Consider the following 21,763-nt stretch of genomic DNA (forward strand, 5'->3'; position numbering starts at 1 on the left):
GGTGAATTCTCTCACCCTCCCGTGCTTCTGACTGTACCCAGTGCTTGTATAAATAAATAAAATAAATCTAAAAAAAAAAACCAAATATATTATGTCTTTCCAAATACATGGACACTTTGTAAAGGACAGACTCTTTTATAATCTCTTGGACCTTCACAATGTCTACTTAAAATGGTAATTTTACATAGCAAATAATAATTGTTCACTGATAGCTTGCTATTACTTTATCATTCTTCAAGATATAATAAATTCTTTTATGTGATAAACTTTGGAGAAGGAAATAGGTATTAGTAAATTTTAAGTATACATATCAAGACAGGAATATATTACCTCTATATTTTTATCTAACAGAGGTAATGCACACCTACCAAACATCACGTTGATGAAAGCTGAGAAAAAGACCCACAAAAATTAATATCAGTCTTGTGCCAGGGAATTCTGGGAAAGTGATTCAAACTGCAATAATTTTAATAATAATAGCATTCCTTGCAATCTCCTAAACACAAAATAGTCTATTAGATATACAGTATCTTATTTATCCTTCACAGAAAAACACTACAAAAGAGATAACTTTTTCTCATATAGTTTGCACATAGGAAAATGGAAATTCTAAGAGCTTAAGTCATATTCCTAATAAAAGACAGAACCAGTATTCAATCCAAGGTTTATATAATCCTAAGGTCCAGATCCATTAACTCTGAGCAACTTCACATTGCAGGGCCACTCTGGACCCTGGCTGGACTGACCTCAGAGGTCGGCTGAAACCTCAGGAGAGGTTGCATGAAGGAGCATTCAAATCAGTCTGGGTTGTTTCTATTACAACTCCCTCTGCATAGCCTTTTCTCTGAGATCTTCCCCAGACAAGAGATCTGCTGGACAGACAGACAGACATCCTCCTGCAGCTGTGGTAACCTGCTAAAACCTTCTTGGCACTGATGTCTCACCCCTGGGTCATGCCTGGAACACAGCCCTGTCTCAGATATTCCCACGATGATTAATAGAGACGGCAGCTACTGGTATCATACCAAATGATACCTAAAAAGGAAGGTAATTCCTAGTAAAAAAATACTCAAATATCAACCCAACAGAGGCTGTGATAATAAAAATACAGTTCATGAAAACCCCAAGATCTCACTATCACAAAGAAAAGACAAAAATAAGCAGCACAAATTTGCATTGCATATGCATTAGGGGTGTTCATTAAAGCACATGTTTCTCTGTTTAATTACATTAAGTAACAACGTTTGGGTCTGCACTGGGAATATGGTCAACTAATTATGAACACGGCTGGGTATTTTTCCTTACTATCCTATTATCTGTGATTTTATTCAAATAATCAGCTTCAAAATAGGTCTCCCTGGAGGGAAAAATGTCTTGCTGATTTCAAGAACCACATTTATAGTCTAGCTTATTTCACATCTTGAAGGTAAAAATGTTTAGCCTTACTGCTAGCTTTAACATTCTGGCCAAGAAATTATCCCTGAAGGAAATCTGTTTGGTGAGAGGTATAGTCAATTTATGGCATCTAATCAACAACTGACTGTATCACCAATGGCAACCACCTCGGCCACTGTTTATTATCAACATCAACACAATAAAATGATTGATGACAGAAATAACATAGTGATATAAGGTGTCATCTGCGACTGCTTTAGAGACCAATAAATACCAAGCTGAGAGGGGGAAAAATGACCAATAATGTCTATAAATTGAGGCAGATATTCTGCCAACTGCCAGGAAATGAATGACAGACCTATTCAACTTGCTGATATTGATCTCCCATTTCTCCCCTCAAAAAAAAAAAAAATCTTCCTGGAAAAGTTAAACATTAGATGGAAAATTGTGGCAAATGAGTAGGAAAAAAGCACCAAAACTCCAAAAAAAAATCACACTATAGTCAGTTTTCACCTTTACTTGACAATAGAAATAATTCTCTATGTACCATAGTATCACATCAGAATTACCCAGAATCAGGGTAATGTGGTTGGTGGTAAGCACCCAAGCACTGCAAAGATCAACCCTGGAGTCTACACTAAATTCATGATTAGACAATTCAGCTCTTATACTTTCTTCATTCGTTTCATGTGTTGCTGAATGGTCAGTTTTTTTATGGGCTGTGTCTATAGCCTACATTTTTAAAATATCCCCTGCAGTCATTCGAGTTATTATCACAAACACTCACCTTTGTGACATTTGTATGTAATAAATATGGCCTAAGGAATGGAGCTCAAAAGTATAACCTTATTACAAAGTCTCATGCACTTTACGGCATGTTCTGAATTGGCCAAATGCCTTCAGCCCCTCATTCCAAGATCACGTGGGCGCTAAATGACACATACCATCGAAGCTGGGGGTTAGAATCTTACCTCTCAATATGTGGCAATTTGAATGTAGAAAATGTTAGTGCAATCATCAAAGGGAAGTGGGGGGGGGGGTTTACAGAGCCATGAAGCACATTCTCAAGAGAAGCTTATTAACTGCTGTAACTAAGCTAATGAGCTCATTAGGACCAAAAAGTCCACTTGCCCTTAAGGCAGTATAAAGAAAAAAAATTACTTTTTGATGTTATTTTGTATTCTAAATTCTTCCATGAACTTTGATCTCAACTAACAATACATTTCCTTCCAATCACATTCATAGAGAAAGCTTATCTAAAGGAAAAAGAACATTTCCATTTCACATAACACGTATTGTCAGCAGATAGTGTCTAATATGGAAACACCTAGAATCTGAACACCTCAGGAACTGCAGAGGAGGTGACAAGTCGGTAAAAGCATGTAGATTAGGAGGGAAAAAAAAAGTTTATCAGCCTATCTCTCAAAGGATCTTCCATTTGTAAAGGTGAGGGTGGTTTGAGATGCTTTCAGCTGCGGATGAGTTTTTTTTTTTTAAAAAAAAATATTAAAACTCTTCATTTTAATGTTCTAGTTGTAAAAAAGAATATTTCAATCAAAAACCAATAATCAAGGTAAAGTGGAAACTGAAGAAGTTTAGCCCTTCCCACTCAGCGATACGAAGTGTCGGAAAGATTGACATTTTTATTAGAAATATTAACTGCCACTCCCCCACTTGATTAAAACCCTCTTATGATGACTACTGCTTCCGCAGCAGCTACTTTACAGCATTACCTCGTTACAGCTTCACAGGATGAAAACCACCTTATCCCCTGCTACCAGGGGAAACTGGAGAATAGAGAATTTTAGAGGTGGACGCATAACTAGGAAGCAGTTAAGCCAAAACTCTCGTACTTTTCTGTTCTAATGCTCATGCCTCACTATCTTTTGATAAACTTATAACCTATATCATTGTTCAAAACTCTAACCATGTATAAGTGACATGTGTTAATATCATTCACTTGGCAATGGGTAACATGGGAGATTTCTTGCAGGCGGTAATTTAATACAGCTTTTTTAAGTATAAGTATATAGTGAGCCACCAGAAAATCTATTTCAGCTAAGCAAAACCTCCTGTCACCTGGCATGCAGATAATAAACACGAGATAAGTATGCTGACACTCCATCCTACCCAGCCAGGTGGATTCTGCCCTGCTACGTCCAGATGTGGTCTCAGAATCCTCTCCTCATCACTGCTCAAAATCCATAGACACACTTGGTTGCCACCCCTCACCTGAATGCACTAATTTGTGTTCCGACTTTGGTCAAAACCTCCCATCTTCCCCAATTCTGTAAAGAGAAGATGGGGCCACACTTTTGCTATGGACTCAGCCATCATTCCTTCTGGAGGATTCTAGATCACACTGAGCAAGCAGATGTGTGTGCCCAGTGTCTTCTTTTAGGGTCCTCCAGTTTTTCATCTTCATCATCAGAGCTCACTAGAGCTCATCTATATAGAATCTGCCTTCTAAAAAAGTGTTTTGGGGGGGCCTCCCTGGTGGCAGAAGGGGTTAAGCACCGCACTATGAAACAATCCACAGCCTCCGCAGCACGAGTTCTATCCCCCGGCTGGCCAGGGAGCAACACATATGGAGCAGCAGACCTTTCCTAGCTTGCCTGCTGCTCCTCTCAGCTGTGTATTTCAGTCTGTCTGCCTATTCTGCTCCCCACTCTGTCTCTGGTGAATGCTCTCACCAACCCCCACACCTCTGGTCTATACCCCAGTTCTTGTATGCATAAATAAATAAATCTTTAAAAAATAAATAAAAACAGGGCCTCCCCAGTGGCGCAGCGGTTGAGCGCTGGGTTGCAAAGCTGCCCGCGGCCTCTGCGGCGCCGGTTCGATCCCCGGCTGCTCCCCGGCCACGGGAGGAGGGTCCCACATGGCGCGCAGACCTCTCCTGCCGCCCACTGCTCCCCTCAGCAGTATACTTCGGTCCTTCTGCCTGCTCTGCTCCCCGCTCTGGCTCTGGTGAATTCTCTCACCCTCCCGTGCTTCTGACTGTACCCAGTGCTTGTATAAACAAACAAACAAACAAACAAATAAATAAATAAAACATGCCTCTATAAAAAAAAATTAAAAAATAAATAAAAAATAAATAAATAAAAATAAAAAAGGGTTTTGGGTTCTCACCTCAAAACACAGGCTTACATAAGGTAAGCCACTTCCTCTCTCTGGTTCGTAATGGGAAATGATACCCACTATCAGTTGGGTTCATATGAAAATACATATTTGTGAGATGGGAAACAATATCAACCTAGTAACCGCTTCAGGAGGCATTTCTACAGATCAAATGAGACAACGTTTATGAAAAACCTCGTAAATCTTGAAGTGCTAGCCACCCCTAGAGAATCAGGCTCTGCTGTTAGCAGGCTTTAAAAACCAGGACCCATCCTTATTTACAAACACAAAGGAGAAACTCTCTCCAATCAGCAGTGCTGTGCCATCCATCCTGTGAAGGCCATTTGTGTGAAGAAAGGGGAAACTGGGAGACAGCCACAAAGTCTTGTTCCTGGTTTATCAAAGGAGAGAGCTGTCACAAGAAGCAAGCAAGAAGGTCCAGAAAGCAAGAAGGTCCAGAAAGTAAACGAAGAAGGTGTGGTATCAGAACAGGTGCTGAAGTTTGAGGGGTGAGGTAAGAGAGGAGGCCAGGGTTTCTACAGACTCAGCCACAGGACAAGCTGGGAGCACAACTCAGGAGCCCACCCCACAACACCTGCCATTGTCTGTGCCACCTTTTGAGGCAGATTCAGGAAGCTTCCAAAGCTCAGGTCTGCCAGACAATGCCAGAGGCTGGAGAGGTCACGCTGGCAATGACGAGGTGATCACTAGCTACCAAATTTAAACCCATGAAAATAATCAAAATAATATACTTATTATTTCTGCCTATTCTGTCTGCCTATTCTGCTCCCCATTGTAGGTCATGGAGTCCCTGACCTATAATGGTTCAACCTGTGATTCTTCAACTTTAGCTGGCGCTAAGTGATATGCATTCAGCAGAAACTTTAAATGTTGAATGTTCAGTTTCCCAGACCAGTGCTTTACTATAACACACAATCACGATGCTGGACATGAGCAGTGGGCACCGCTCCCAGGTACTGTGGCAGAATGGGAAGCAATGCAAGCTTTACAGTGTCCTGTGCAGGCAGCACAGTGCTTCAAGCAGAGGGGAAAGCATATGCAATGGTCCTGAAGCTATCAAGAGCTTGACGTATTGGTTGGGAGAGGGAGATAGGAGGTGTAACCTATACAGAAGCCAAGAGAACCAAAAGCATGGGATTCAGAGGCCTGGTTAGGAGTTTGGATTTTATTCTAAACACAATGGCCACATCAATGTTTTCGGGGGTTTTAACTAAGGGAAGAAAATAATTCAATTTATGGTTCAGTAAGTTCATTTTTGCTGCTGTGTGGAGAATGGACTGGAGGTAACAAGTGTAGAAGTGGATCTTAAAGGAGTGGTTCAGTACCAGACAGGGTGTCCAGGAGAATTCCAAGTCTGAGAGGAAGACAAGGCCCCAGGGAGCAGGGAAGCATGCCTGGAGGAGAGATGTCCCCAGAGGCCTCCCCCGGGTCTGTCTACACTGAAAATCACTTCTCACTAGACTCTGACCCGCAAAGAGAACTACTCGAAGGGAAGACCACAGTAGCCTCCCTCCCCATCTGAACAGCTTAGTCTTCCCCTTTTCTTCTCACATCACACTTAGGATCTCAGCTTAGGTCAGAGTGGGTGCAATGCATACATGCCTCCTCCCTCCAGGATTTCTGGGTCACAGGGTCTCTCAGTCATACACCCAGGCTCTGGATTTGTTGTTGACGATGACCTGGTCCAAGTGACTCCCTCACCTTGCTCCATGCTTGAGTGGACTTTTAAAATCCAAGTTATTTAAACTGTCTCAACTGGGGCCTCCCTGGTGGCCTAGGAGTTAAGTCTCAGCACTATCACCTCTATGGCCTGAGTTTCATCCCCAGCCAGGGAGCTAACCCACATGTGGTGCAGCAGACCTCTTCTGTCTAGCCCGCTGCTCCCCTAAGCGGTGTATTACATCAGATCCACCTGTTCTGCTCCCCACTCTGCCTTTGGTGAATCCTCTCACTCCCGCACCTCTGGCCTATACCCCAGTTCTTCTTTACATAAATAAATAAATCTTTTTAAAAATAATAATAAAATAAACTATCACGACTGGCATCTTTTCCGAATATTGAAAAAATAATACCAAAGTAACAGGAGAGGCAAGCTAAAAGAGTGCTATTTTTCCCCCAGAGAATTGATGGAAATGAGGGACTGATGTTTCAAAAATCCTACCTAAATCAGAAGAATCAAAGGGATCCCTGCCATTGGGAGTTTGGGCCCCAATTCCAGCTCCAGCCTCTGAGGCTGACTCAGAAGAGGGGGAGGGGGACCATGCCACAGTCACCCTGGCCCTCAGGCAGTAGAGCCTCCGCCTACACAGTAATTGGGAGTAGGCAAAAACAGGATCCACCAACTTCCCCTTCTCTGATGGGAAGTTCATGATCAGCCACAAAAGCTGCCATCTGTAATGCACAGCTGCTCCCTTCACAAGGACCCCCGCCTCAGCACATCACCTTCACAGTTTGCTAGTATTTCTAGCGGAATTCCCAATTCCTGCAGCTTTATAACTCCGAGCTAAAAATATAGTGCCGCTGGCACATGGCCCAGATTCTAAAGCCCCAAAAAGACTGAAGGGTAGATAAATAAGAAGGGGTGTGCTGAGAGAGGAGCAGGCAGAGCAAAGAAGCCGTGGCCATGTGGTGAGGTGGGGGAGGAGGAAGAGGGTGTCAGCAAGCCCAGGAAGCAGTTATTAGAGGAGGGAACAAGAAGGGGAGATCCAAATAACAGTTCTTTGGGGGGACAGAACAAGCACTCCCCTCTAAATTAACTTCTCCATTCTCAGTCCAGTAATCCAGAGGACAACTAATTTTCAAAGCAACACAAATGGTTTTATATGGGGTTTTCTATACAAATCCTTAGGGAGTTCTTCCATATGCATTACCGCACATTTTAATCGAAGTTCTGCATATTACTGGTCCATTAAAATATACTTTGTATGTACTTTTTGAATTTCTTAACCCCCAGGTAATAATGATCAAAATGTGTTTAAAGCCTGAATTGCAAATGGAAGAGCAAAAGGATTAATTTAACCAAGAACATCACTGAAGTTTCTTAGCTATGCAATAAATTCAACGAAACTAAGGCTTTTTCTTGCAAAGATAAACAGTTTTGTTTACCCAATGTGTGAAAAATCCCTTCAATATAGAAAACACATAAAATGTAAAAATCATCCAGAATCCCTGCCAGTGGAAATTACCATTGTTAGCATTTTGATAAGGAGCCTTCTAAGGTTAAATATTTATGTATACATTATGGGCCTCCCTGGTGTTGCAAGGGTTAAAGTCTCAGCACTATCAATCTATGGCCAGCCACCACTGAGTCACCAATTCGATGCTGCTCCCCTCAGCAGTGTGTTTCAGTAGATCCGCCTGCTCTGCTCCCCACTCTGTCTCTGATGAATCCTCTCACCCCCAACACACACACTTCTGTCCTATATCCCAGTTCTTGTATGCATAAATAAATAAAAATAAATATCTTAAAAAATATTTATGTTCACATGAACTATTCCAAATTAAGATTATGTTATTCATACAGCTTACAATTCATAATATGTACCTATGTCAATAAAAACTCTTTTCCAACACTTCTATTGGATACACAATATTTCATCTTGCGTATATACTATAATTTATTCAACCAATCTTCCATTGAATGACATGGGATTGATTCAAATATTTCTCTACTCTAAGGAAATAAAACTACAGAAAATTAAAAGCATGAGTGCTTTACACTTCTTTCTACAAATCTGAACATCTAGATGAAACATGATATTCTAGGAATACAAGAACTACCAAAGAGGATAGGAAACTTAAACATACAGTAAGTATAGAATTTTTAAAATAGCTCTCCAAAAGTACCACATCCAGATGGCTTTTCAAGTGAAGTCTCCCAAATCTTTAAAAATTCTATTTATAATATACCAGAGAATAAAGAAAAAAGGAAGTACTTTCACAGTCTTTTTTGCTTTAATGCCAAACCCAACATAGATGGCACAGAAAATGAAAACAGACTAAACTAGCTTATGAATATCAAGGCCAGAATTCTAGGTAAAATTTAGCAGCTATAATCCAGATTAAAATAATAAAATACCAAAGACCCAGAGTCAGTTCAGCAATTAGTATTGAGTATTATCAGTAATTATAACAATATAAATGACTCTATATATGACTTTTTAAAAGGAGACAAAATATATAATCATCTCAATGGATGTCTAAAAGATTTGTGATCAAAATAAGTCATTTCTGATTTTTAAAACAACCTTGCAAAACGAGAAAAGATGGGTGCTTCCTTAAGATTATATATAGCAAAAGCTAGTAAAATGCTAACCGAGAAGCAGAGAAAGCCAAAAGTAGAAAACAAACCAAAAGTCAGTATCAGCATAAAAACAGAGGCAGTGTATCAGCAGGATTAAGAGCATGTGAGTCCAGTCCTGGAGCTGCAATTTCTGCCTTCAAATCAGGTCTACCACTAGCTGTATTGTAACAGGGTGGTCCCCAGGGAAAGAGGGGGTTCCAGTGGAGATCTAAATAACAGTTCTTTGGCGGGGGACATAACAAGCACTCTCCTCTAAATTAACTTTCTTCATTCTCAGTCCAATAATCCAGACGCCTACTAATTTTCAGGGAGGAGAAGGAGCAGAGAGGAGACTGGGAAAAGAGAAAAGGATGGAGAGCAAGAAGAAAACCTGGAAAACGCACATGGAGCAGAGAGACATGTGAAGAAGCTAAACCTGCTTCTCAGCCTTGGATTTGTACCACGGACTTGGGGGACATGGTACAAGTCCACTTGAAACATATGTGGCTGAGAGACCCATGGGGAGGTTAACAATGGCAGCTTTTATCTTGATTTTGATTTTGCGCTTTTCCTTTTAGACTCGTATGGCCGTTCCTGACCTTTTCCTATGGGTTCCCACCAGAAGGTGCTTTAGACTGTGGCAAACTTTTGGGCCTCAGCAGTCTTGCTTTGGGCCAACCCTGTTTGAATGGGCATTTCCCCACAAGGGGATGGGTAATTTTGGTTGCTTGATTTAAGAACTTTGTTCTTTTTCTTGTCTTCTTTGCACATTAATTGTATTAAAGTTCCTTTCCATTAAAGGTCTTATGCACTAAAGCATGTTTTGTCTTAATGTGGCAGATGACAGAACCTATTAAAGCAGGCAGGTTTGAGGTTCCTGGGGTGCCCCTCACTCTACCAGGAAACAGTATAACCTTGAACAAGACCTTAACCTCCGTGTCTCAGTTTTCTCATCTGTAAAACATGATAATAATAGATGTATTGTCAGGATAAAATGAGGCGATATGTACATACAAATCACTTGGCTCATAACACTGTGTACACAAGAATATAAGAAGATATACTGTTGTCAAAACATCAAAATCATGAATGATGAAACAGTAAAACCATTCCAAGGAAGTCAGGAATAAAAAAGGAATATTCAAAGTCAATATCTGTATTAAAATTTTGGTTCTGAAAACACTAATCAAGTGGTCAATCAAGAGAAAAACAACTTTTTTAGATGTAGACAAATAAAAGATTATTGTTATTTGCAGATAAAACACTATCCCTGAAAAAAAACAAGAGAATCAACGGAAAACCTATGAGAAACAATAGGAATTTATGGGATTTATTTCATTCACTTACCTTCCAAAAAAGAAAAATGAAAACAATCTCAAACTTGTATGAGCTGGGAACCTAAACCTTCTGAAAACTCACCTTGGCAATTTAATTTGGGAGGCTCCCATGTGCCCTGGGCTGTACAGCTTGAAACCATGTCTTCTGGGCCACTGAAGAATCCTTCTCTGCAAGCATAATGAACCTGGCTGCCAAGCCTAGAGGTATAATTTCCTAGGATATAGCCATCTGGGACGTCAGGAGGGGGGCCACAGTCTATTTCTGAAAATAACGTAATATCAAATTCATTACTATGTGCATGTGAATTTTCAAAATTCATACTCTCCCTCCATCTCTATCCCTCCCCCCTCCCTCTTCACACACACACCCTAAGGCATATTTTAAATAGGCTGTTTCATTTCCATATGCCTTCTGGTTCCAATGACTGTCTTCAATCTTCTGACCTTCCATGGATAATAGCATCTATACATACACACAGATGAATGAATTTGGCAATTAACTCACTAATCCACACCAAATAGAAGCCTAGACTCTGAGGTGAAAATCTGAATAGCAAAATACCTTAAGCTTATATATGCCTTTATGACTTTTCAGGGTCACATCTGAGATATTGATCCTCCCAGATCAGCTGCGTTTACTATCTAGCATATTGAATTAATGTCAATTATTATTATTAACTGCTACAAATGTCCAACGTTTACTAATTTTAGCATTTTAAATACACCCCCTTCTTTCTTGGTCATGTTATTTGCTTTACTTCACAGTTTGTACAAATGTGCAAAGAACAGATCATCTCCACCCACATCCCCAACCCAAGCCATAGACACAGGCTCAAAGCAGGAGAAAATCATGACCAATAGAATCTCACCATCAGATGCTGCATGCTTAGACAGAAACCCACCTGCACAGGACGTGGCATCTCTGGTCGGGTGGAAAGGCACAGGCCCATTCTTTGGCAAATATCCATCCATGCAGTAGCACTCAAAACTGCCGTGAGTGTTCACACACTGACCTCCATGCCTGCACAGGCCGGAAACCTCACATTCATCTATGTCTTGAGACCCATCCCAGATTCAAGAAGGGAGACAAAAAAAGGAGGGAGCATTGTGATAGCCATTTCTCACATTCTCCAGCTGCCTTCAAAACAGATGCAGCTGTTTTTAACTGTGCTGTGAATTTTATTTTACTCTTGGGGCAACTTATATAGTCCTTTACATCATAGGCACTAAAAGGAGCTCAAGAAATACTTGTTGTTGTGTTCTGGAAATTTATAAAAATCATCACCAACCCTCTGACACCCAACAAAACATCCCCGAAAAAGTATGCTTAAAAAATTCAATTCTTATAAAATAGGGATGGTCTCAACTTCATAGTAAGGTATCTGAAGTCATACTCCAAATACAAAATAATTTAGGTGGCAGTGGAAAATGCTTTCCAGTTTATGAGTATAGGATGGTGTGGCAGGTAGTAAGGGAATAATTTAAAAGGAGTTTACTAATTTTACCAAGATCAGAAGGACTTAAAACAGGCTTCCAGAAGGAGAAAAAAAGAGAAGAATGGAGTAGATGTATAAAAATTAATCAAAAGAAAAAATCCCCCTGCTTATGTATTTAAATCCAAATAAACTTTTAATGCAACAGGCATAAATGTTGAAAAATAAGTCAGTCATTCTGAATTTCACAGAGTGAGAGAAAAATCTATAAATTTCCCAAAAGAAAGGAAAATCTATAAGAAAAGAAAAGCAGATGACCTAGGATTTCTTGTCTGAAAGACTAAGTGCTAAGTATAAGTAGCAAGTAGAGAAATATTTACAAATTCTAAGGGAAAGGGACAAAACGTCATGCTACATTTAAACAAAAAAATGACCTTTTAGACCATGAATGACTTTAGAAAGTTATAACACTGACATTTCTTTGCAGAAAAAGATTTTAAGAAAACACTCAAGCCAGCAAATGGCACCAGAATAAATAAGGTCAAGAAAGGAAAAGACATAAAACACAACAAAGAGTGGTGAGAAATGAAATCATAAAACTTAGTTAAGCAATTGCTGATAACATGATCATGGTGACAATATAATTGTGGAGTTTTTGATAACTGTTAAGAAAGGATTCCTTAAAAATAATATAAATCATTCTCAATCTAGAATAAATTTTAGAGGTGATTTCAACACGGCAAAAAAGCAACATGTGTGCCTATATTTGAGTCATCGTTTAAGCTCATCAAGATTTTTTTATTCCAACGAGGAATTTGTAAAATGTATATGTATAGCTTTGGCACAAATCATTTTTTATCCTGTTTTACTAACCCCAGACTCCTCAAAAAATAGTGGGAATGAACAGATTTCTCAGTGGACTAAAGAGAAGTAGTGCAAGTACATAGGGCAAAACTGTGACTAAGCGTCAATGGTGGGGAAAAATTCATTGTTTCTAGATATTGATGATCTCTATAGGAGTCACTAGAGACATTCATCAGTTTGCTTTGTGTAAGGTTATTCGAACACCTAACAACAATAATTGTTATAATGATTGTTAATAAATATAATTCTCTCATGTCATTTTCTTCTTTTTTTTTAAAGATTTATTTATTTATGCATACAAGAGCTGGGGTACAGGCCAGAGATGCGGGGGTGAGAGGATTCACCAGAGACAGAGTGGGGAACAGAACAGGCAGACGGACCGAAATACACTGCTGAGGGGAACAGCGGGCGAGGCAGGAGAGGTCTGCTGCGCCATGTGGGTTGCTCCCTGACCAACCGGGGATTGAACTTATGCTGCAGTGGCTGCGGATTACTTCATAGTGCAGTGCTTAACCCCTTGTGCCACCAGGGAGGCACTCTCATGTCATTTTCTATATGCCAGACACTGTTCTAACACACTTCATTATTTATGACTGCTTATTTTCATCTTATTTAAGCCTCACAATAGCTCTGTGAAGTAGAAGCAATTATTCTCCTTTATAGATGAAGAAACTGAAACACAGCATAGTTAAGTAATTGAACTATAGTCACACAGAGAAATAATGGGAAGCCAGGATCGGAAATCCTATATCTGGCTCCAGAGACCATATTATTTTTTAATATTGTTATTATCAATTTCACTTATTTATTTTCTTACATCACTGTTCTTTTTTTGGACAGTAATTGGTTTCTCCCCTCAGGTGGAGTCCCCACAGTTCTTCCACACCATAGCCCCTGCCCTCTTTTGACCACTCTCTTATGTATTGGTGGGGAAGTCCCAGGTATTGGTGATTGGCAAAGTCTCCACTCCTTTCCTTCTTCCTTTTTTTCTTTTTTTTTTAAGATTTATTTATTTATGCATACAAGAACTGGGGCACAGGCCAGGGTGCTGGGGTATGGGGGTGGGGGGATGAGAGGATTCATCAGAGACAGAATGGGAAGCAGAACAGGTGGATCTACTGAAATGCACTGCTGAGGGGAGCAGCAGGTGAGACAGGAGAGGTCTGCTATGCTATGCCATGTGTGTCAGCAACCTGGCCGGGGATTGAACTCAGGTCATAGTGGCTGCAGATAGCTTTTATAGTGCTGAGACGTAACCCTTATGCTACCAGGAAGGCCCCTCCTTCTTCCTTTCTTTAGTCCATTCCCCATTTCTCAGTCATTACGGCATAGGCCCTGATACTGCAGGAAAATGAGTTCATGACAAATCAGGTTGCTGTTGCCATCAAAGTTGAGACGGATTCCTGAGACAAGGAGGATATAAAGACACAGAAAGGGTATATGGTAGTTTTCAGCAGGACCTACTAGGGCCATGCCCATTTGGAGTCACACTGGGGAAGTGACTATCCCTGGTCCTATTTCCACACCAGTCTCATTTCTCTCCCCTGACTCTGGGCCCATCCATGTAAAACCACCCTCACACTGGCAGTGCCAAAGCATCTTCCATTGGGTTGTGCCTTGTGGCCATATTACCATGATCCCCAAGAATCATTCAGAAGACAGCTCTGGGTACTTCTCCAGAACTAGAGGCCCTACCCTAAAATCCTTGCAACCCATTCCTCATTTGTCATTGGTGACAACCAAAGAGGCGCACCTACAACCTGCTGCTGAACTTGACCTGAACTCTACAGAGTACAATAAATACCTGGTTGCAGGATTCCTTGGAATTCAGGAACTAGGATTCACAGCTTGTGGCTGGAGATAAACACTGGATAACTGCTGATACCCCCAAACTTGATAAGCCTCTGCCCAGTGAAAGTTCACTGATGTTTCTGTGGCAGATTCTGAAAGAAGCTTAGACTCATCAAGAAAAGTCATTTTCTTTTGGGGGTGGCAGAGGTGTTCTGAAATTAGGTAGTGTTGATGGTTGCACAATTCTGTGAATATACTAAAACCTGCCGAATTACACTTCAAAAGAGTGAATTTGAGCATGTGTGAATGACAACTTTTTTTTTTAGATAAAGGAAAGATCACTAAATCATTACAAAAAATAGAATAAACAGAACAGAGCCTGGCATCTATTTGGCTGGGACTTGTCTATACTGTCTTCCTTCCCCTTTCTTTTTTATAAATGTCAAATACATCCTTGAAACTGTTCTGATATAGTTGCACAAGTTTTTCCCTGGCAAACTCCTACGATCTTGAAAACACAATTTCAGGTCCTCCAGAAAGCTGCGCCGATCCCTTCCTCACTTCCCAGATAAGTACATGCCACTAAGTCCCTTGGTTTGCCCATGACTAAGGCTATTATGAAATTCACACTCTACCGTTACCTCTCACTGGCACAGTCATGGCACATAGGAAGTGCCTGGTGAATGAGGACTGAATGAACTGAACTCTAGATCATCATCTTAGAAGATGTTGCTTTTTTTTAACTGTGGGTTTTTTAAATGCACCTAATTTAATGCTGTCAAGAGTGACTTCTGCAATCAGGTAGCAAATAACTTGCTAACCAAACAACAGGATATTGTAAAATGGTTTCTCTGAGGGAATGTATTCACTTGTGCCACCAATAAATCGAATGTACTTTTGAGGGATTTTTACGTTGGTACAGGTCAAAAGGGAAAATGAACCAAAGCTCGGAACCCGCAGTTCTAGTGGGGACGAAGATAAAACATTTTCTCCTTTCACTTTAAATATCACAAAGCTTTTAAGCAAAGTCATTAAGTTTCTATAAAACCATCTTAGAACCAGACATCCTTTTCCCCCTCCAATCTTCATGACTCCCCAAAAATTTTCTTAGAAAACCAAAGAGCTGTGTTATCATGATGTGCCATAAACAGAGTTCAGATAACAGAACAGCCACTGAAAATTAGGAGGGTTTTGCTCACCCCTTGTATTCGACCAAAATACACCCAGAAATCTGACCTTAGAAGCTATTGAGGTCCTAAAGGTTGCACTCCTCACTGAGGTTATTCCTCTGGGAGGAATTTCTACATCTCACAGGTTAGCTCCCCTAGCTGGAGAGCTACCCACATGGTACAGCAGACCTCTCCTGTCTCACCTGCTGCTCCCCTCAGCAGTGTATTTCAGTCAGTCTGCCTGTTCTGTTCCCCACTCTGTCTCTGGTGAATCCTCTCACCCCCACACCTTTGGCCTACACCCTAGTTCTTGTATGCATAAATAAATAAATCTTAAAAAAAATCCTAAACACCATAATACCATCCTTCTAAGTGAATGAAATCAACAGTTCCCTAATATTAGTGAGTAATCAGTCCCTTATGGATATCCTGCTGGGATAGTCCCTACATTAAATCACACAATGTCCCAGCCTGTCCTTTCCTCTTATACCCCAGGTCCTGCCCACCATCACCCTCCCACAGCTCCCTCATGAGTACCTGCACAGAAGGTGCCATCGTTGGGAATGAAGGTCTTGTTGTGGTTTGTGGCTCGATAGCCTTCTAGGCAGATGCAATAAAAGCCTCCGAGAGTGTTGTGGCAAGATGTGTGGTTCCCGCAGACCACGGTGTCTCCAAGCTGACATTCGTTCTTATCTGTTGATATAAGAAGATGTGGCACAGAGACAGCGATCCATCTCCCCCATGTTCAGCACCCCACACTGCCCTCCTGTGCTGTGGACTCGGGACCAGAGCCTGGGACAATACCTTCACAGTATATTTCCCCAGCTCTTTCTCTTCTCACTCTGCTTCACAGACTCCAGCCACAAGTCTATGAAAGTGCATGTTAGGGGTCTCTGCCCAGCATGTCAATCTCATAATCCATCTTATTTGCAGAGTGGGAGAAGAGGGTTCTTTTTTGAATTTTTCCACACTTAAAAAGATCTTGTCAGAGGCCTAAGTTACAAATCCAGCAGAATCTCACTTTTCCAGCTTAGCCATTCTCTTATTTTTTTCATAAATGCCAGAGAAGGACAATATTATATCCAGTGATTAACTGGAAAATTTGTTACTTCTGAGTTACCAGGAAACACAATGGAATTAGTGCTTAAGCCTCATCCGGGAGTAGGGCTAATACGGTGGCAGGAATAGCTCCTGCTAATCATCAGTGACCCCTGTAAGTAATGTCAGACACCAGTGAGGAGGAGCTGGACAATGTATAGGGGCCTGCCTTGATTATCTGCATTAAATAATTTGACAGAGATGTAAAATGTCTGTCCTCTAGCCCCAGGGTCAGCAAACTTTTTCTGTTGCTTCATTTATTTTCTTTGTATTTTTCTTTCTTCTTCTGCCTAGGTCCTTTGTGCATAATTATGTTCAAGGTCACTGATTTGATCCTCCATTTGGTCTAGTCTGCTTCCCTAGCTTTTTGTGAAAATTTATGTCTCTTCTATTGATCTTTTTACATCCTACAGCTCCCTTATTTTCTTAGTTAAATCATCAATTTCTCTTTTTTGTTCATGAGTTATACTTCTCATGACATTTATTTGTTTTTCTCACTGTTGTAACTCTTGATTAGCTTTTCTGGGTACCCTTATATCACTCTGACTTGTTTTTCTGCATTTTCTTCCATTTATTTGAATTTCTTTATCATGGCAATTTTGAGCTCTCTATCTGATAGGAAGATAAAATCTTTCATATCTTTGCAAGCTTTTCTGCAAAGAATCAGTCAGCCTCTGTTGCAACTGCTTACCCTTGCCCCCTGCATTTGGAGGAAAAAGCAGCCATACACATTAGGGAAACAAGTGAGTGGTGGTGGATTCTAATAAACCTCGACAAAAACAGACAGCAGTCATATTTAGCCTGCAGGCCAGACTTTGCTGACTCTGCCCTACACTCTACCTTCAGAGGAAACTCCAGTGACCAACTTCTTAAGCATCCTTTTAATCTATCCAGCTAGATTTGGGTTTTGTTTTATTCTGTGGGGGGAAAGAATTAACTTATGAAACAGTCTTTCTGGTTTTTATTTAGTGTTTCATTAAACCTCAAAGCAATAAAATTGCCTCTCCCAATTGCATTCATTTCCTGCTAACTCAAAAGTACCCCCCAAAACTTAGGGTTGCTTCCCCCTTTTTCTTCATATTATCTTTTTAAAAACTGAATTGCACCAAGAGCATGATTTGTGGTTGAGACTGTCTGGGATTAGCTTTGCATGTGTGATGACAGAGACAAAACAGAAGCTCAGCACAGCCAGGCCTAGTGTCCAGTCCAGTTCACAGAACAAGGGGTATCAGACACAAGCCCAGTTGCCCATAAAATGAGATATTCCTGCCCTTGCCATTGTTTCTAAGGCATGTCCCCCATGAAGACTTTCATGGAAGGGATATTTGAGTTTGTAGGGATTTCTAGAATTCTTAGGTCCCTTGGCTCAGAGCATTTTGTCGCTTCTCTGACACAGGTGGAACCTCACCTGTAATCTATGGCTCAGTCTCAGCAGACCCAAGCCTGGGATATGCAATGTCCAGTGTCTGGGAGCTAATACCATGTAAATAAATAAAGCTCCCTCCTCACATTATGAGAAGTTTCTACTGTTCAGAAGTCAAAGAACAATCAAGAGTGCAGCCAGCTTTCAAGAGAGCAGCATTTCACAAGGGGCAGGAGCAGAGAAGGCTTGTTCATGCTCCTCAACTCCAGCTTCATTTCCAAACCTCTGCTACAAGGGGGTAAGGTGGGGTTTCCATACTCCTCATGAGCAGAATTCCAAAGAGAGAAGGTCAAAGAAGGCACAATTGCAGTCTGCAGGCCCTGACAAGGGAGGGGGAGCAACTGTGAAAACTGGTATCTTGGGAAGGTGATATAATTTTTTAAACTCAGGACTAGACTGTTACTTTTCTGTAGGGAGAAGAAACCCAAAGATATCACAAGGTTGTAGATTCTCAATCCAAAACCCCAAGGAAAAACTATCAATATCTTCACTGTATGTAACAAGGTTGCTGGGAGGAAACTTGAGATTAGAGATTATCATTGTAACATTCATTATTATAAAGTTGCTGTGCTGACTCTGGCCACGGTGGATGTCACAAGGCAAAAAACAACCTCAGATGCTTCTAGTCTAAAGGTCTTTGTGTTCCTTCACACAAAGGGTTATAATTACAAAGACTCTGAGGATGGATTTTGGGTAGACATAAGACACAAAGCAATAGTATTTCGCCATTTAGTCAAAAGTCCAATAGGAAATTGGATTTTGTCTTTCCTTATATTACTAATATTAAGTTTTATATCAAAAAAGAATGTTGCATCAATAAATGCTTAATAATTAATATTATGATAAATTAATACTTTGTTAACAAATTAGTAAGAATTAAACTCAAGACTTGAAACATTTCAAATGTGTGCTAATTCAGAGAATATCTAGAAATTTAAGTTCAATGACCTCTAGTGTGAAGGATAGTTACTTGGAAGCCCACAAGAATGGATATATTCTAACTCTAAGACAAAGACTATAATTGACGAGCCTTCTTGCAAAAAAAAAAAAAAAAAAAAAACAAGTGAGCAAAATAACAATGTTTTCTTCCCAAGAATATCAATTCTCCAACACTAGAGAATCTTTTTTCTTGATTCAACTTTTCAACTTAACCAAGGATTCAAAACTTACCAATACACTGGGTTCTCCCATTGCCCACAAATCCATAGTTGCAAATACACATCTTCTTCCCCTCTCCTTGCTTACATGTAGCATGTTTATGGCAACTGGCACAGACATCTGAACCTGAATCATAAATTGCACATTTTAGGAAAAGAAAATTTCGATCACCTACTCTAGATGAGTCATATTCAAGGTAGTAGAAATTTACAGTAGAGGGCCTCCCTGGTGGCGCAGCGGTTGAGTGCTGGGTTGTGAAGCTGCCCGCAGCCTCTGCAGCACCGGTTCGATCCCCGGCTGCTCCCCGGCCACCGGAGGAGGGTCCCACATGGCGCGCAGACCTCTCCTGACGCCCGCTGCTCCCCTCAGCAGTGTACTTTGGTCCTTCTGCCTGCTCTGCTCCCCGCTTTGGTTCTGGTGAATTCTCTCACCCTCCTGTGCCTCTGACTGTACCCAGTGCTTGTATAAATAAATAAATAAATATTAAAAAAAATAAATAAATAAAAAAACTTACTTAAAAAAAAAAAAAAGAAATTTACAGTAGAGAATCAAAATAGGAATACCAAAGTTGAATACTCAACATCAAAAACATGCAATGGTCACTCACTGCCAGCAAAGTCAAGTAAAATCCCTTCCCTTGCCATTCACGGCTCTTAGCAGTCTGACTCTAGGTTAACCCTCCAGCCTCATCATTCTCAGACCCACACAAGGTATTCTCCAGGGAGGAGGCTGACTACTTTCAAATTTCAAGTCATGGGCATGGTGCTCCCTTGAGTTTCAATGCCTATTCTTCTTTCTCTACCTAGCTAGCACCCATTCCCATTTCAAGATCCAGCATGAACATCACATTCCCGAGGTGTTTCCTATCCCTCCATTCTTGAGAAAATGTAAATGTATCTTCCTCTGTGCCCCCAATCCTTATACATTCCCTATCAACCCTGATAATGTGTCATTATATTCTATCCAGCTCTTGTGCACTATGGGTGAGCTTCTCAAGAACAGGGATTGTTACTTGCCCATATGTCATTACGGCACAGTTTAAAGAGTCAATATATTTTTCTTAAGTGTCTGGATAAGGGAATCTGCCATCATACTTAATACAACTCAAAAAGTGAATGGAGGGAAGAAAAATTCATCTATTACCTTATCCATTTTCCTTTTAGGGTAAAAGTGAAAATGTTTTAAATGTCAGTGAGATAACAGTGCCCAAAAGAATGATCAGATAGAAGTTATTTAGATAAACAGCAAAATGTCTGGGGCTAAAACTCCGAAAACATCCAAAGCTACCAGATGGTAATATATGACCCAAGATCAAACAAGAATTTCTACCCCTGGCTATGTGGCTATTGTGTTTCATTCTCAGTGTCTGTAATTTCAGAAGTGACCTAGTAAGGAGAACCTTGCCAGCATGGAATTTCATCTTGGTCTTGGCCCCATTACTACACAGGTAATAAAGCCTAGCGCCTCAGGCTGCTCCAGGCATGCAACCAACTAAGAGAGGGAGGTTTCCAAATGATCCTAGCCCTCTTGCTTTATTTTTTTTAAACAAAAGATAACGCAGATATGAGATGAAACAGCTTTATCACTACATAATACAAAATTAACCTTGGAATTTTTACAAATATCCCAGAGTAGAAAGAAAAATGCAACAAAGTTCAAAAAAGTAGAAACTGCACAGGTCATCCTGCCTGACAACCTTGTAATAAAACTACAAAGTAAAACATATGACTTAGCATCCCCCAGAGAAAACCTACTTGGAAATTACAGGGCACTCTCAATTAATTCCTGGCATAAAGAGGATATCAAAATTGAAATATTAATATTAGATAGCATATAGTCAGAAAATAAGAGTTTTACATTTTTATACAAAAGAGAGGGGGTAAATGTTAATACAAGAAGTTTGGGGGAAAAGAAAAAAATACAACAGAGGTTTGTAGGTGGTTAGGAATTACTAGACTAAAAAAAATATATAGGAGGCCTCCCTGGTGGCGCAAGGGGTTGGGACGCAACCTATGAAGCTATCCGCAGCCACTGCAGCATCCCCAGCCAGGGAGCTGCCCATATGGCGCAGCAGACCTCTCCTGACGTGCCCGCTGCTCCCCTCAGCAGTGTATTTCAGTCAGTCTGCCTGTTCTGTTCCCCGCTCTGTCTTTGGTGAATCCTCTCACCCCCCACACCTCTGGCCTGTACCCCAGTTCTTGTATGCATAAATAATCTTTAAATATATATATAAAGAATTGTAAAATATATTTAAATTCATTGAAAACAAATACTTTCCCCTAAGTCAGTGCATCATAAAGACCAATAAAGTAGTCAAAACTCAGTTAAGAAAGGTGAGGGGGAGAAAGAACAAGGATAACACACATTTAGAATAAGAAAAAGCTTGTAACAAAAATACATAAAGACTTAATGAAAGGGACCTCCCCGGTGGCACAGCGGTTGAGCGCTGGGTTGCGAACCTACCCGCAGCCTCTGCAGTGCTGGTTCGATCCCCGGCTGCTCCCCGTCCACCGGAGGGTCCCACATGGCGCGCAGACCTCTCCTGCCGCCCGCTGCTCCCCTCAGCAGTGTACTTCAGTCCTTCTGCCTGCTCTGCTCCCTGCTCTGGCTCTGGTGAATTCTCTCACCCTCCCACACTTCTGACTGTACCCAGTGCTTGTATAAATAAATAA

The 21,763-nt window shown here is 40.7% G+C and overlaps 1 protein-coding gene across 1 annotated transcript in view; it reads right to left on the minus strand.

Annotated features, from left to right (window-relative positions):
- SUSD1 (sushi domain containing 1) overlaps window positions 1-21,763 on the minus strand; it is a gene marked incomplete at both ends in the record, with an annotated part of 88,399 nt that overhangs the window by 55,206 nt on the left and 11,430 nt on the right. Inside the window, 4 exon segments of the mRNA XM_084237804.1 lie at window positions 10,238-10,417; window positions 11,058-11,210; window positions 15,950-16,105; window positions 19,104-19,217. Of these exon segments, the coding sequence (XP_084093930.1) occupies window positions 10,238-10,417; window positions 11,058-11,210; window positions 15,950-16,105; window positions 19,104-19,217 (603 nt within the window).

Source organism: Talpa europaea, assembly GCF_964194135.1.
Source record: "Talpa europaea genome assembly, chromosome: 7".
Taxonomy (NCBI): Eukaryota; Metazoa; Chordata; class Mammalia; order Eulipotyphla; family Talpidae; genus Talpa; species Talpa europaea.